General features: G+C 33.6%; 1 protein-coding gene across 1 annotated transcript in view; it reads right to left on the bottom strand.

Annotated features, from left to right (window-relative positions):
- ACSS3 (acyl-CoA synthetase short chain family member 3) overlaps window positions 1-15,196 on the bottom strand; it is a 245,851-nt gene that overhangs the window by 27,918 nt on the left and 202,737 nt on the right. Inside the window, 2 exon segments of the mRNA XM_074270876.1 lie at window positions 3,793-3,841; window positions 3,843-3,889. Of these exon segments, the coding sequence (XP_074126977.1) occupies window positions 3,793-3,841; window positions 3,843-3,889 (96 nt within the window).

Raw genomic sequence — 15,196 nt, 5'->3', positions numbered from 1 at the left:
CCTTCCCCAAAGGTGACTACTTCTTTCTTGTGAATTAAAAAGGCAAAACAAAACAAAACCCAAAATAATAATGTTTGAATTTCTGGAAAATCTTGAAACAAGAAACTATCTGAAAAAGCTAGTGTTTTCCTGAATATAAACACTGAAGGTTTGAGTCTCCAGGCAGAGTTTCTGCATGCGAATGACTTGCCTGCCAAAGAATGAAAAGCTTTTGTCACAGCCTGCCCACAGGGCTGCAAAGTTTAACTCTTTCTTACAACCAGACATAAAAATGTAGCAGAAAGCCAAAAGATAAATGCATTTAACATCTCTCTCAATAACCATCTCTTGGAAATATAGGAACCTAAAAGCTGCCTTCCTAATAAAAGCAATGCAGGAAGCAGGTTTGTTTTGGTAGGAGCAGCTGAACTCCTTGTAATTTATTTGGTAGGGAGAAGTAAGTCACTGATTTTGTCACAGGGATGAGGTCCTGAGTGGTGGGTGTGGTTGAAATAAAGAAACTTCCATGGTTGTATGCTTTGGAGGTAATCCAGTCGGAAATCCTAGTTAAGTCAAATCCCTGAGGCTAAATTTTCCCTATAAAATATCTAATGGACCATAGCTTCTCTGCTGTTCTCCTTTGAAAAAGTACCCCACTGTACTCCTTCTCATGGTGTCTTTCTCCTTATTTCTCTCCCATGGCACATGGCATCTGTCCTAACTCCACTCTGCCCCACAAAGTAATTAACTCTTTTAGGGTGCTAAGTTCCTTTCAGAATTTAGCCTGCCAGCTAAGGGCATACCCCAACCTCATGGGGTGCTCCCTTTCTACTGGTCATTGTGAGTTCTACTAAGAAACTTGTCTTTATATGCTCTCCTATTCTATTTCATATTTACTATTCCTGGTGTCTACTATATCTCTTATTTTGTCTGCAACCTCTTCCCCTAAATAAACTTACCTTTTGCCAGAGAGAATGGCCATTGTGAATTCTTCACATGACTGAACTTCAACTTTTGATGCCTAAATAACAACATCTGGTGCTATATCATCCACATCAATAGCATTTCTGCCCTGAAAAAATCATCAGTGATGCTTCCACATAAGAAAAACTGTCAAATGTCTTAGCGACATTTGTTTTAGAAGCAAATTTATCATTTAAGAAGTAACAACATCCTAAAATACATTTCACAACATGAGTCAAAGAGAAAATAATCCCATGTCTGTCTTGCTATAAGGAAGCAAGTATTGTTTTTCCCTACTAAAGATTTTGAGTTCTAGTCTTAAAGTTTGTAATAGAGAAGGAAAGGAAAGCCAATCATAGTCTAATAAACACCCTAGATTTCAGAAGAAGAGATTTCAAAGTTCAGAGAAAAGATGGGAAGTAAGCACAGGAAAGATGAGAAACTCACAAGAATGAAACTCTGATGGCATATAAATTCCACTGAGGAAGAAAAAGAGGAGTATGGATTAAAAAAGAACTCCCTCCATCAATTTTTTGTTTGTTTGAGAGTATGAATGAACAATAAGAAAAAAAATTATTAAGCCCTTTTAATACTTGCCAAGCATTGTGCCAAAGAGTGGGAATATAAAAACAAAAGTCTAGCCAATTCCAGCAGTCAAGAAGCTTACATTCTAATGGAGGAAGGAAAGTTTTTATTAAGTACCACCTATGTACCAAGCACTGTGCAAGGCACTTTACAAATATGACTTCATTCAATCCCCACAAACCTAGGAGGTAAGTGCTATTATTGCGGTTGGGAAAGGACCCCAAAAGGTTGGGGGTCACAGATTGGTGTGTGTGGGAGTGTCTCAAAAGAATTTGCAGGCTTGAATCTGTTTCCAAGTGAAGGAGCAAAGTTTATTGAAATGGTACTGCCAACTGGAAACAGTCTAAATTCCAAGAGAATTTAGCAAAGAACAGAAGCAAGGAGAAAAATGTATTTAGTTCTTCATGAGTAGATACCCAAGATAAGGAGATCGTAAGAGAGTTCCAGAACACAGATGAGTTCAAGTAATCTAGTCCAAATGAAAAATACTTTTGGATATTAAAAAACATTATCAGTCATCTCTTAAAGACTGTGGAGATGAAGAGGTAGCACACAGAGGAAGAAGAGCTAATACTGTTCCAGTTTTTTTTAAAGGGAGAGAGAATGGCATTGATTAACTCTAGGCCAATGAACTTGCTATCAACTTCTAAATAAATTTCCATTGTACATTATTAAAGAGATTATATAATTATTGAATGTCTAGGAAAGATAACAGTGTTATCAAAGTGTACAGTTTCTGTGACAACAGCAAAACAGGCCAGATGAAACTCACTTCCTTTTTTGACAATATAACTCAACAGGACAGATCATGGAAATGCTGAAAAATAATTTATCTAAATTTTAATATTTAATAATATCTCTTGTGCTTTTCTTGTAGAAAAAATTAATAGAATGCAGACTGATGTGTTCTCTATCAGGGTTTCATGATCTAGGTTCTTGTAGCTTAAAAAATATTTTGATAACTTTATTTCAATGTGATTGGTTTCCTTTGTAATCTTACATGTTTTATTTTTTGCATGTAAAATATTATTCTAAGAAAGGGTTCAGAGTCTTTATCAGACTGTCAAAGGGGATCATGGAACAAAAAAAGATGAACTTCTATAATGTTTGAAGAATTGTTGAGGAATGTAGAGATGTCTAGCTTGAAGAAGAAGACAACAAAGATCATGGAGTCTGCAGACATTTGGAAGGCTGACATGAAAAAAGGAGATTACATTTGTTCTATTTAGCTCTAGTGGGAAGAATGAAGAGTGATAGATGGAAGTCATAGTCAAATTTAGGACTGATCACGATAACAAAAACATTCCTAATAATTCAAGCCCATCAAAAGCAGAATTGTCAACTTAAAGAGATTTTTCCTCATTGGAAGCCTTTAGGCAATGGCTGCATGAATGTCAGAAAGGATAATCTATTTTTTAAAAATTGATTTATTTTTAATTTATGGAATAAAACAGGCATTTTAATAGCATAGTATAATTTTTAAAAAGATTGCACAAGGAACTGTAAATCTATTATGTAAATCAATTTGTGAGTCCTTTTAAATATATAATAAAGTAAAGATATTATATAAAGGAAGTGAATTTTCAGGTCTGGGAATAAACTAAATGACCATTGAGGTCCCTTCTGGTTTTGAAATTTGGAATGCTATGAACTTTATCATTGAATTAATGATTTGACTTTGGGTGGGATATTTAACTTCTCTGAGTTTCAGTTTTCTTGCTGGAGAAAGAGGGTGAAATGATTTCTAAAGTATCTCCTAGCTCTAAGCATTGGATAATTCCATTCCTTTCTTATTAATACACATGTCTACGTGAAATATATTAGGCTCTTGATTATAATATTAACTTTACTACTATAAAATAGAAAATCAATGTGGAATTTCAATAGGTCCCTCCTTGACATATAACCTTTACAGAGAAAAATTATTTCTTTATAATCATTATTTATATTTATTACATGCTAACAATGTAAGAGTTCATGTATATATAATAATAATAAGGACATAAATATAACATAATATCTCTATACCTGTTCCAGATGTCCTACAGTGAATATCATTTTTTCCCTTGGTTACAAGATGACATCTATTGAGACTATGTCTTGAAAAATTTATAGACAGAGCTACACACTCAAGATCTTAAAAAATCAAGACCATAAATTCAATAGCACCTAAAATTTAACTAACTAGACACTACTTTAGACATAAGATGGGAGGTAATTTGCTGAAGTTTTCATGTGTTTCAAAGACAAATGTTCATTTCTTACCATTGTATCCTGGCACAGATTTTCCTGCTTGTCCTGGAGGAGGTGTTTTTTGAATTTCCTAAACCAATACATGAAGCTGTAATTGGGGATCCAGTCTCTAGGGAAATAAGAGAGGTTATTATTAGTCAACAGGTATGCTTTAAGTCAATAAACTTCCATTTAATAGTTGACATTTTAAAGCACACTTTATAATTTAAAAAGGGCTTTCTTTATAACAAACTTGTAAGGCAAGTAATGTAAAGGTAAGTAGATCTAAAAGAAAATGACTTAACCAAGATGACAGTCTGGGAAATGGTGGAGCCAGGATAGAGCACAGATCTTCTTACTTAAATCACATGTTAATTAACTTCAGCTTTCCACAGTATTCCTTCCTCAAAGAAGATATAGCTGGGGCTTCTTTAGGTCAAAGATTCATACTTAATTTAAAACACATAAACAGAGTTTTTTTTTTTTTTTCTTCCAGTAAGGAAAGAGTATTTTAAGCTAAAGAAATTTCCTCAGAAAACAAACAAACAAAAAAAAACTAAGTGATCCTGGGAATTTAATAAGATATAGGGAAACACTAAAGGATCATTTAAAAAGAACGGAATTTTCTTGGCTCTCATCTCAAAAATATGAATACATTTTTATGGATGAGTAACTGGTATCCTTGAGCAGCTAGATGGATAGAATGCTGGGTCTGGAGTTCATCTTCTTGAGTTCAAAAGCAGCCTTAGGCACTTATTAACTGTGTTTGCCCAGAAAACCCCAAGTAGAGTCACAAAGAGTTAGACACAATTGAAAACTAGCGAAAACAATAAACTGGTGGCCACTAACTAAAAACTTTAGGATTGAAAGAATAAAACAGAATTCTTAAAGAACTGCACAAGGAATCAGTGAGGATTTCTGTCTATAATATTGATCCTGCCACTGGTTAATGTTATCACAAACATTATAAAATCCACACTTGATCCTTTTCTATGTACATAAACTCTTGATCCAAACTAGTCAGATCAATGGCAAAGATCTAGCTTTCTGGGAAGTACTCTCCAGTTATGCTAGCTTATTATTTTTTTTAAAAATTATACAGAATTATAGAGGTATTTTTAAAAGTTGAAGATGTTTTATTACCATATTTAAGCTTCCAAAAATCCTTTATATACACAAATATATACATACATGAACATATATGATATAGACACATGCACATTCATATATGCACAATGCATGCATATATACACACAGCCACATGCAGGCTTACATGTGTGCTCTCTTACATATGCATATATACATAAGCACATGCATGCATGGATACATACACATACATGCATACGCCTGCATGCAAATATGGTGTATATTTGTTTGCGTGTTGTTTCCTCCATTAGATTGTGAGCTCTTTAAGGACAAAAACTGTCTTTAGCCTTCTTTTGTCACCTAAAGATGCACTGGAATATATACATACATCTATACATACACATACACATACATGTAAACATATGCAAACACAAACATGTATACTATACATACATGTAAAAGGAGGTATTAGGGAAGTACCAAAGAAGACTCTGATAAGGGGACAGCATTTGCACTAAACTTTAAAAAGATATATGGGGAGGAGGGAATAGGTAGTGCAATGGATAAAGCAATAGCCCTGGAGTTAGGAGGACTTGAATTCAAACCTGATTTCAGATTTAACTCCCACTACCTCACAAAGATAAATGAATGAACAGATAGAGAGAGAGAGAGAGAGAGAGAGAGAGAGAGAGAGAGAGAGAGAGAGAGAGAGAGAGAGAGAGAGAGAGACAGAGAGACAGAGAGACAGAGAGACAGAGAGAGACAGAGACAGAGACAGAGAGACAGAGAGAGAGAGAGAGAGAGAGACAGAGAGAGAGAGAGAGAGAGACAGATAGAAACAAACAATCAAACGAGAAAGGAGGGAGGAAGGGAGAGAGGGAAAAAGGAAGGAAGGAAGCAAAGGAAGGAAGGAGGGAGGGAGGAAAAGATAGATGGAGATAGATAGATAGACAGACATAGATAGATAGATAGATGAAGATACGTAGAAATTTGACAAAAAACTCAGGAGACAGATCATTTTAGGGATATGTTGTGTAAAAGCACAAAAATGAAAGAATGTAACATATTTAATGTGAAGGAAATTATTGTATATATACTATACTAATAAAATTATTAACTTATGATTCATCCTTTTTCCTATTTTTGTAAAAATCTTACTCCTTATAAAGGTCAGTCTCCTGAAAGGCATGACTGAGTAATGTGATAAGTATCTGCTATTTATTCAGTTTGAGCTTGGCCCTACCCAAATGGGACCCTGGCATTTTGTTTACTCTGTAAATAGAATCCAAACTAAGCTGGTCAATGCTACTGAGACTTATTCAAGTGTTGTTGGTCTCTTCATTAGAATTTAGGGCCACCTGGACTCAAGAAGAAATAAAGAAAGGAGAAATAAAACCAAAGAAAATTTGATGGTGTGCCAAGATTGCTCTCTAGCATGAGTTTAAAACTCATGACCAAGTCTCATTCTTCAGCTGAACTCCCCACCCTTCCTTGCACTTTGACAAGGAAGTATTGAGGAGGGGCTGAGGACTCAGTCTACTTTAGTAAAAGTCTACCATCAATGTTGCTTTTCTCTTGTTGGGGAAAACACCAGCTTTAAAGGTATTTAAGAGACTCCCTTTTTGTCTTTTTATTGTCTGTTTCAGAGAAACAGAGAACACTGACCATCAACTTAATAAATTGGTTTTTAATACCTGGAAACTTTATCTCACAAAGTTTTATTAATTGCAAGGCTATAGAATGGTTGAGTTTGTTCTGAATATACAGTATATAAAAAACAATCAAAAAAGAAAAGATAGCATCCAATTGTGTAGGACCTTGAATTCCAGAAAAAAACAGCTTGAATTTTACCTGAGAGGAGAGACCCACAATAAGGCAACTTAGTATAAAGGATAAATTTAAAAAGTGGAGACAATGAGTGCCTATGTCAATGTAGTAATAGAGAGGAGTGGGCATTTACAAAAGTTATTGTCTTGGTAGAATGGCTAGGATTGGGGAACCAATTGGATTTTCTGTGTGAGGAAGGGGTAGAAGTGAAAGAGGAGGAAGAGGAGGAAAAGGAAAAAGAGAAGGAAGAAGAGAATTAGAATGAAGAAAAGAATTAGAAGCAAGAGGAGGAAGAGTAGAAGGAAAGAAGGAGGAGAAAGAGGAGGAAAAGAAGAAGTAATAGTAATAGAAAAAGGAGAGGAAGGAAAAGGAGAAGGAAGAGGAAAAAGAGGAAGAAGAGGAGGAGGAGAAGAATTAAAGCAAAACACTGTTTCCAAGTATAAACACAAGAAAAGATCATTTAAATCTCAGTAAATATTTAATTACAGTTGTATAATGAAAGCTGACATTATATATACTTGTCTGTAAGTCCCAAGCATCTTTATTCAGCAATGTAATGCCTTCCTGGGCATCTGGCATGCATTTATATGTGGCACAGATTGAAATGATATTTAAAAACATATCATTAACTAGTAAATATAGAAAAAAGAAAAATTGCTAACTTTACAGTCAAAAATGTACAATATCATGCCGTGTGTTGATATGTAAGAAATTTTACTACAGCTCTAGGGAATGTGTACATATTTCTTCCCATATTAAGCTGAATTAATTTGACTTCACTTTTAAAAATCAGTGCTATTTCATATTAGGATAATCCTCTACAGGTTGCCATAAATAGAAATCTCAAGTTTCCATGTTATGAATATATTTATCATTTAAATAATCTTTGTTTAATACACTTTGCTGTATCTTCCACTCAGTTATAAAATTGATTTTCCTAAAATATAAGAATGATTATGCCAGTTCCTACTCCATAATCACCTCAAGTATCAAATATAAAATTCTCTGGTATTTAAAGTCATTCATTTGTCCATCTTCCCCACCTTTGCAGTCTTTTTACACTTTTTATCCCACTCCTTATGGACTCTTTGGTATATAGTAACATTGGTCTCCTTCCTGTTCCTCAAACAAAAACTCCCTCTCCCAACTCCCTAAAGGTTTCCCAAATTTGCAAATCACTTGCTCCCCATCTCTGCCTCCTGGTTCTCTCTGCTTGCTTCAAGTCCCAAATAAAATTCCACCTTCTAAAAGAAGCCTTTCCCAATTCCTTTTAATTCTAATTCCTTCTCTCTGTTAACTATTTCCAATGTATCCAATAAGGCTGTTTGTAATATAATTTTTTACATGATGTCTCCCACATTTGAGCAAGAGCTCCCTGGGTTCAGGGTCTATCTTTTTATCTTCAGGACTTAACACAATACTGAACAAATAGTAAGCATTTAAAAAATGGGTCTGGTTATATTCATCACTCCCCTTCCTATACTCTGTGTTCCAGCTGAACTGACCTCTGTTCCAGCCACTCACACCATTACATCTGCCATCTTTATGCCTTGGCAAAGGCCATCTACCATGCCTGAGATACACTCCCTCCTCATATCCATCTCGTAGGATCCTTTACTTTCTTCAAGACACAATTCAAACATAGTGTTCTTCATGAAAACTTACCTGATTCCTCCAACTAATGAAACCTACTCTTCCAAACCACCAGGTGTTTGGATTTTCATTTCATTTTTATGCATTTATTTTGTATATATTTATATTATAAAAACTTTTATATGTATATGTCTCTACTGATATTATATGAACTTCTTGAGTGCCTGCTACCTTTCCTTCCTTCCATTTAAACATCAAGCATATAATTAAGTGCTTGGTGATTGACCTGAAATCCTGAAATAATTCTTAGGCCTTTGGGTTGGCTTGGAATATTATTCTTGTATATATATGTATATATATATATATATATATATATATATATATATATATATATATATATATATATATATATATATATATGTGAATATATTAAATCTGACAGTTTTTTCTTGAGCATCTTCTCAGATGCCCATGTATACTGCACAAAATATGGGCTGTAAATCTCCAAGATCAAAAAGGATCTGGCAATAAAGAAAACTAATTTGATCCTAAGCTATCTTAAGAAAGCTCTAGGTCCTATGTGAGGGAGATTGCAGTCCTACTGTCCTCGGGCCTTGTCAGATCATTTATGGAACCATAAATTTACATTAATATCACACCTGGGCTGCCACCTCATACTATTGATTAAATAGGAATATTTCAATGCATTTTTAAAAATGAAACTTTTGCATGTGAATTATTATCTAGCTAAATCTCCCTCCCCTAAACCCATCCCTCCCAGGATTTAAAATGGTGGTTTTTAATATTCATTGATTTGTAACAAGAAGATAAACAAAATATTTAATTTATATTAACATGATAAAATATTTTTAAGTTTTAAAAATCAATTAATTTCAAGATGGATTCAGATAACTATAATGCCTTACTCACATCTCTTACCCCAACTCTAAGTATAGTATATTGCCCAAATAGGCATTTAATACATAAGAATCTCCACCAAGCTACTCAACCATGGAAGCTACTTACTCTGCAGAGATTGTTGATACATATATAACCTTTAGCAAAGAAATGACTGAGAGAAGGAAAAGAAGTTAATTATTTAAGGGTGAAGGTTAGGAAATGCAAGTAGGTTCTGGGTATTTAGTTTCCTGTTAGTATTTGTGGCTCATGAAGCTAATTATTTTCAGTATATGCCTTACAGTCTTGTGATTCTGTTAATTGCTTTCCACTGCTCTACTGCATTTAGCATAATATTTATTTATATGAACTTTTCTAAAAACTTCCTACTTTCAAGATCCAGTTCATTTATCTTCAGAGGAGGAATGCACATAAGCCATCTGTTCTGCCAAACTATTAAGCCTATAAGTTCTCATACAGAAATTAAAAGAATGATGGACATTGCTCTCTTCAACAATGAGATGATTCAGGCTAATTTCAATGGTCTTGTGATGGAGACAGCCATTTGCCCCGAAAGAGAAGACTGTGGGAACTGAGTATGGATCACAACACAGTATTTCCACTCTTTTCTGTTGTTTGCTTACACTTTTTCTTTCTCATTTTTTCCCCTTTTGATCTGATTTTTCTTGTGCAGCATGATATTTGTGGAAATATGTATAGAAGAATTGCACATATTTAACATGTACTGGATTACTTGCCGCCTAAGGGAAGGGGTAGGGAGAAGAGAGGGAAAAAATTTGAAATACAACATTTTGCAAGGATGAATGTTGAAGATTACCCATGCATATATTTTTGGGAAAAAAAACTCTTTAATTAAAAAAAAAAAAAATTAAAAGAATGAACTGAGTGGCCAATGATTAGGAAATAGCTGAATAAATGTGGCATATGAACAGAATGGAATCCTGTAACATTTACACCAAGGGGAATCTAGTGAGCCAAAAACTCTTGATTGGACCATTGTGAAGTTGGCTCTGGTATGTTGTTTTCACCAAGTTAAGAAGAGGTTGAGGCAAGCATAAAACTAGAGATTTCTCACTGGTACCTCTTGTTCCTTGGTACTTCAGGGACACTGATCTTTAGTTCACTTAATTCTTGATTTTAATCCTTCCAACAATGAAATAGGATTTCAGATCCAGATACTATCCAACAGTTTATTTCGCAAGATCTAAGCCAAACACAGAATGTACAGAGCCATCATGGGTACAACAACACTCCTGTCAAAAAGCCTGTTTGATATCTGATAGTTGAGAGAAGAAACTGGCTCTACTACCAAAAAGGAATAAACTCCTATTACATGCCTTTGGTTTCATGTTTGAAGATGGAAATTGTATTTTGTGTAAAAAAAAAAAATTTAAAAAGGAGTTTGTTCTGCTTCTTTATAATAAAAAGTTGATTTTTTAAAAACTGCTAATTTAAAGAATGATTGGGTTTTATTGTTTGAGGGGGGTTTTCTATAGAAACAGCAATCATGGAGAATTGTATAACTCACAGAAGACATTAGAACTGTAGAACTATCTATCTAGGTATCTTAAGTATCTAAATGGTACCTGTATAACCGCTCTTGTAATTGAAGAATTGCCAATTGATTTAATTAATTGCTTAATTGATTAAAATGATTGAGTTCAAGTGGTACCACAGTTGATAAGGTGCTGAGCATAGAGGCAGGACCAGGTTTCTTTTTCTACCTTGCATATTTATTACCTATGTATCCCTAGATAAGCCATTTAATCTTTCCATACTTCAGTTTCTTCATCTGAAAATTTGGACTCAATGGCCCCTAAGATTTCTTCCAGCTCTAAATTTCTAATTTTATCAACAGAAGACAAAGCAAGATACCATGTGATTATTTTTCTGAATGATTTTGCTAGACTGCTTTTATGTTGCTACAAGGGGTGAGGGTCATATACTAGAAATGAATTTACTGTTAATCAAGTAATTAAAAATACTTTTAAAAACCCACAAATAATAAACCAAAAATATAAATGAGATATATAAATAGGAGACAATTTTGTATGGATTATAACATGATTAAAACCAGTCAGTATGGGTCAGCCTAGCAATTTTTAATAGTTACATATGATTACATAGTCAAAAAGTACCACTAATCTATGTTTTTCATCTAGACAGATGAACTTTGATAGCCTATACTTTATCTTATTGGTCCTTTATAAACTCAGTCATGTATTCACCTCTTAATTGAGATGGGATAAGTGATCTACATCCTTTGTCTCAACACACACACACACACACACACACACACACACACACACACACACATCCCATTGTCCAGTGTGACTCTCTCTGAGCCATAAGTATGATGGGAGGAAGAAAACATTAAACAACTGGACATTACAAATTAGCCTAGATATATTCAGGGGCAGTAACAGAAAATCCTATCACTGACTGAACCACAGAAAACCCAAATCAATACTGCATTTAAAAGAAAAGGAGAAAAGCTTGCAATTCTACAGGGTTTGTGTGAGGGGGGAAAAAAATAGGTCACACACAGATAATTTAGAATTATTAGTATACACTGAAAATGAAAAATAAAAATAGCAGTGAAAGAAATACTAAAGTTGAATGAAAGAAAAAATTAGGGTTGCTGGTAATATAAATGCACAAAGTTTGAGGCACAATATGCATTTTATAAATTCATATATACACATTATTTTTTTTCCAGTATGGTATAAGAGAAGACCACTAAATCTGTTGTCAAAAGACATGGATTCAAATCTTAGCTGATCCTATGATCTTGCACAAATCTCTCTGCACCTTCATTAGCAAAATGAAGTATATTTCAACTCTAAAAGCTGTCCAGCATGTATTGGGAGTCAGAAGTTAGGGGAAGGAAGGAGATTATGGAAGAATATGTTCAAGGCACTGTGCTAAGCACTTTATAAAAGTCCAATCAAAAGAGAAAGCTTAACTTACATATATGTGTGTGTAAATATATTTTATGTATATATATATATATATATATATATATATATATATATATATATATATATATATGTGTATATATATATATATATATATATATATATATATAAAATAAAAACCTATTTTTGTCCAGTTTTTCCAAGAAAGTGACTCACTACATTCATTATTCTGCATAAAATAATAAGTTTTAGAATTGAAATATATATATGTGTGTTCATGTATATTCCATATTGATTGGATAATATTGTCTATTATATCTATAACATAGGCAAATCTAGGTTCTTAAGGCCATCCAAGTAAGCTTACCAAGTTAGAAATACATGTCTCTATGTAAATACACATATATTTAATATGTTTATATATTAATAACATAAACTAGGTTCACATGTACAGATACATGCCTGCATATAAACGCACTATATGTAATATGTAAACATATATATGTATATACACGTACAAAAACATGTATTTATATGTGTATGTGTTTTAAGACTTTATTTTTATTTCCACTCTCAGTGTCAATGGTGGCAATGACTTTGATGCTTGGGAAGATGGTGGCTTAGTTTGTCTGACTGCAAGACCAGAATTCTACCCTGTCCCTCTACCTGTCTGACTTTTTCTCTCTCTCTTACTACACCACACACATGTGAGTGTGTGAGCATGTGCACATGTACACACAAACACATACACAGAGCCTTAAAAGTCTTAGTAAAATTTTAAGCTTATTCTAGCTCAAGATTTTTTTTTAGGCTATTGAGTTTGCATGTATGTATATACATATGTATATGTGTCTATATACATGTATAAAAATTATGCATATATGTATATATATTACAAAAAGATCTTAAAAGTCTCAAAGTCCTAAGCTTATTAAAGCTCAAGATTATTTTAGGACATTAAGTTTGCATTACATACCTATATACATATGTGTGTATATATATTATATATATTTATGTATATATATTATACACAGGGTCTTTTTTTTTTTCCCTGAGGCTGGGGTTAAGTGACTTGCCCAGGGTCACACAGCTAGGAAGTGTTAAGTGTTTGAGACCAGATTTGAACTCGGGTCCTCCTGAATTCAAGGCTGGTGCTCTATCCACTGCGCCACCTAGCTGCCCCTATACACAGGGTCTTAAAAGTCTAAAGTTATAAGCTTATTAAAGCTCAAGATTATTTTAGGACATTAATTTTGTATTAATACATATGTGTGTATACACATATATACATAAAATGCATATTTATGCTTATATATTACACAGAGTCTAAAGTTTTAAAACTCATTAAAGCTCAATTCATACTAAAAAAGATAATACACACATATATAAACAGAATAGTAAATGCATACATACATACCTACAAATATACATATATAAATATATATATACATATACAAATATAAATAAATATATATATGGAAGGAGGAAGGGAAAGAAGGAAGAGGAAGAGATGAAAAGGAAGGAAGAAGGGAGAAAGGAAAGGAGATAGGGAAGAGCCTAAGTTAAAAACAAACAAACAAAAAACTCATCACAGGTTATTTTCTGTTAGAATAGTCTTTAAGAACTCAGAGTCATCACCATGCCAGAATGAGGCAGAGAATAGGATACACATTCATACAGAGATACATCAGTATGTTAAAATGAAACCATTGAGAAGCCTTTCCATGAAAGGAACTCATTTCACTACTGGAGATAAACGTCAGGATTACAGAGGCCCTCTATGACTCTATTTCATTCAAGCTGTGAGAAATACTCAAAGTTAGGTTTCCATAAAGTGCTGCAATTTCAAGGTAAGATAAGATAACAAGCACAATTGACTAATCAGCTTTCAGAAGAAGGAACCAGCTTAACTGAAAAGTCCAAATAAAAGGGGGCTAGTCTAGAAACTGGCTTAAACTGACCAGGGTCAATGACCTGGAGAAGGTTTTTCTTCATTGCATTTGCTTAATAGGCTCATTGTTATTATCTGATGGAAATAGCTGCCATTTTTGAACAAGGGATGTATGACCAGGGAAGAGGAACATTCTAGGAACAACATGTAAAGAGTAAATGAGGGAAAATATAAACCAGAAGGGCTAAGGCCAACCAGAACTCTGAAGGGAGGATAGGACTATTAGAATATAAAAGCTTGTTCTTCTTTTTGTATCAGATGTAAATGCATACTGAGGTTTTACACCTGCTTCTGAAGGAGAGTATTAAAAGTTTAAACTTCACTCATCCTGCTGAGATTGTTCATTTACTGCACCCTTTTAGGGTTTCAGAATTTTATAACAATGCTATTTTTACTTCTCTGCATGCGAATTAGTACTTCTGAAATTCTTTAGGGGAAGATTGGTCACATAATCTGTTTTTTGTCTGCTACTTACTAAGCTCAGGAATGTAGAATTTTTCTTAAGTTACTACAAATTTGCTAAGGGAAGAAGAACATAAGAAATAGAGGTCAGGGAAATTAAGAAAGGTATGCTGCTGTTGCTGGGAAATAATTTTATAACAGTTTCCCTGTCTTTCTGCTAGTAAGACTAAAATGCCCATAGAGATAGCAAGTTAAAAAAAAAAATCAGGATCATAAAAGGAAATTCCTGTTGCTTTTGGCAATGCAGACCTGCCACTCTCACTGTTGTTCCATAGATAACAAGCCTGAGTTACATGGATTCTAAAATGAAGACCCCATGATATTTCTGAATGAAATCAATTCCAAAAACTAGAACTGTTGAGTCACACTAAGCTTTGGAACATTATGAACAAAGAATAATTTATAAAGAGATTCTTTTATTTACATATGATTTTGGACCAAAAATTACAAATAATTTGAATAGTGGCAGACAAGAAAAAAAGAGATGTGCTCATATCTTAGTAAATATAATTATGCTTATCACTCAATAAGCATGTATGTATTAACAACTAACTAAAACACAAACAGGGATACCTTTTAAAATATCTAATAATTTAAAACTAATACTGTTTAAGTGGAAACATTAATTAATAAAGCTAAACCACGAGATATATTTTTCACTGTGCTCCATACTGGCCAACTC

Source organism: Sminthopsis crassicaudata, chromosome 5 (assembly GCF_048593235.1).
Source record: "Sminthopsis crassicaudata isolate SCR6 chromosome 5, ASM4859323v1, whole genome shotgun sequence".
Lineage (NCBI taxonomy): Eukaryota > Metazoa > Chordata > Mammalia > Dasyuromorphia > Dasyuridae > Sminthopsis > Sminthopsis crassicaudata.
This window is presented reverse-complemented; position numbering and strand designations above follow the sequence as displayed.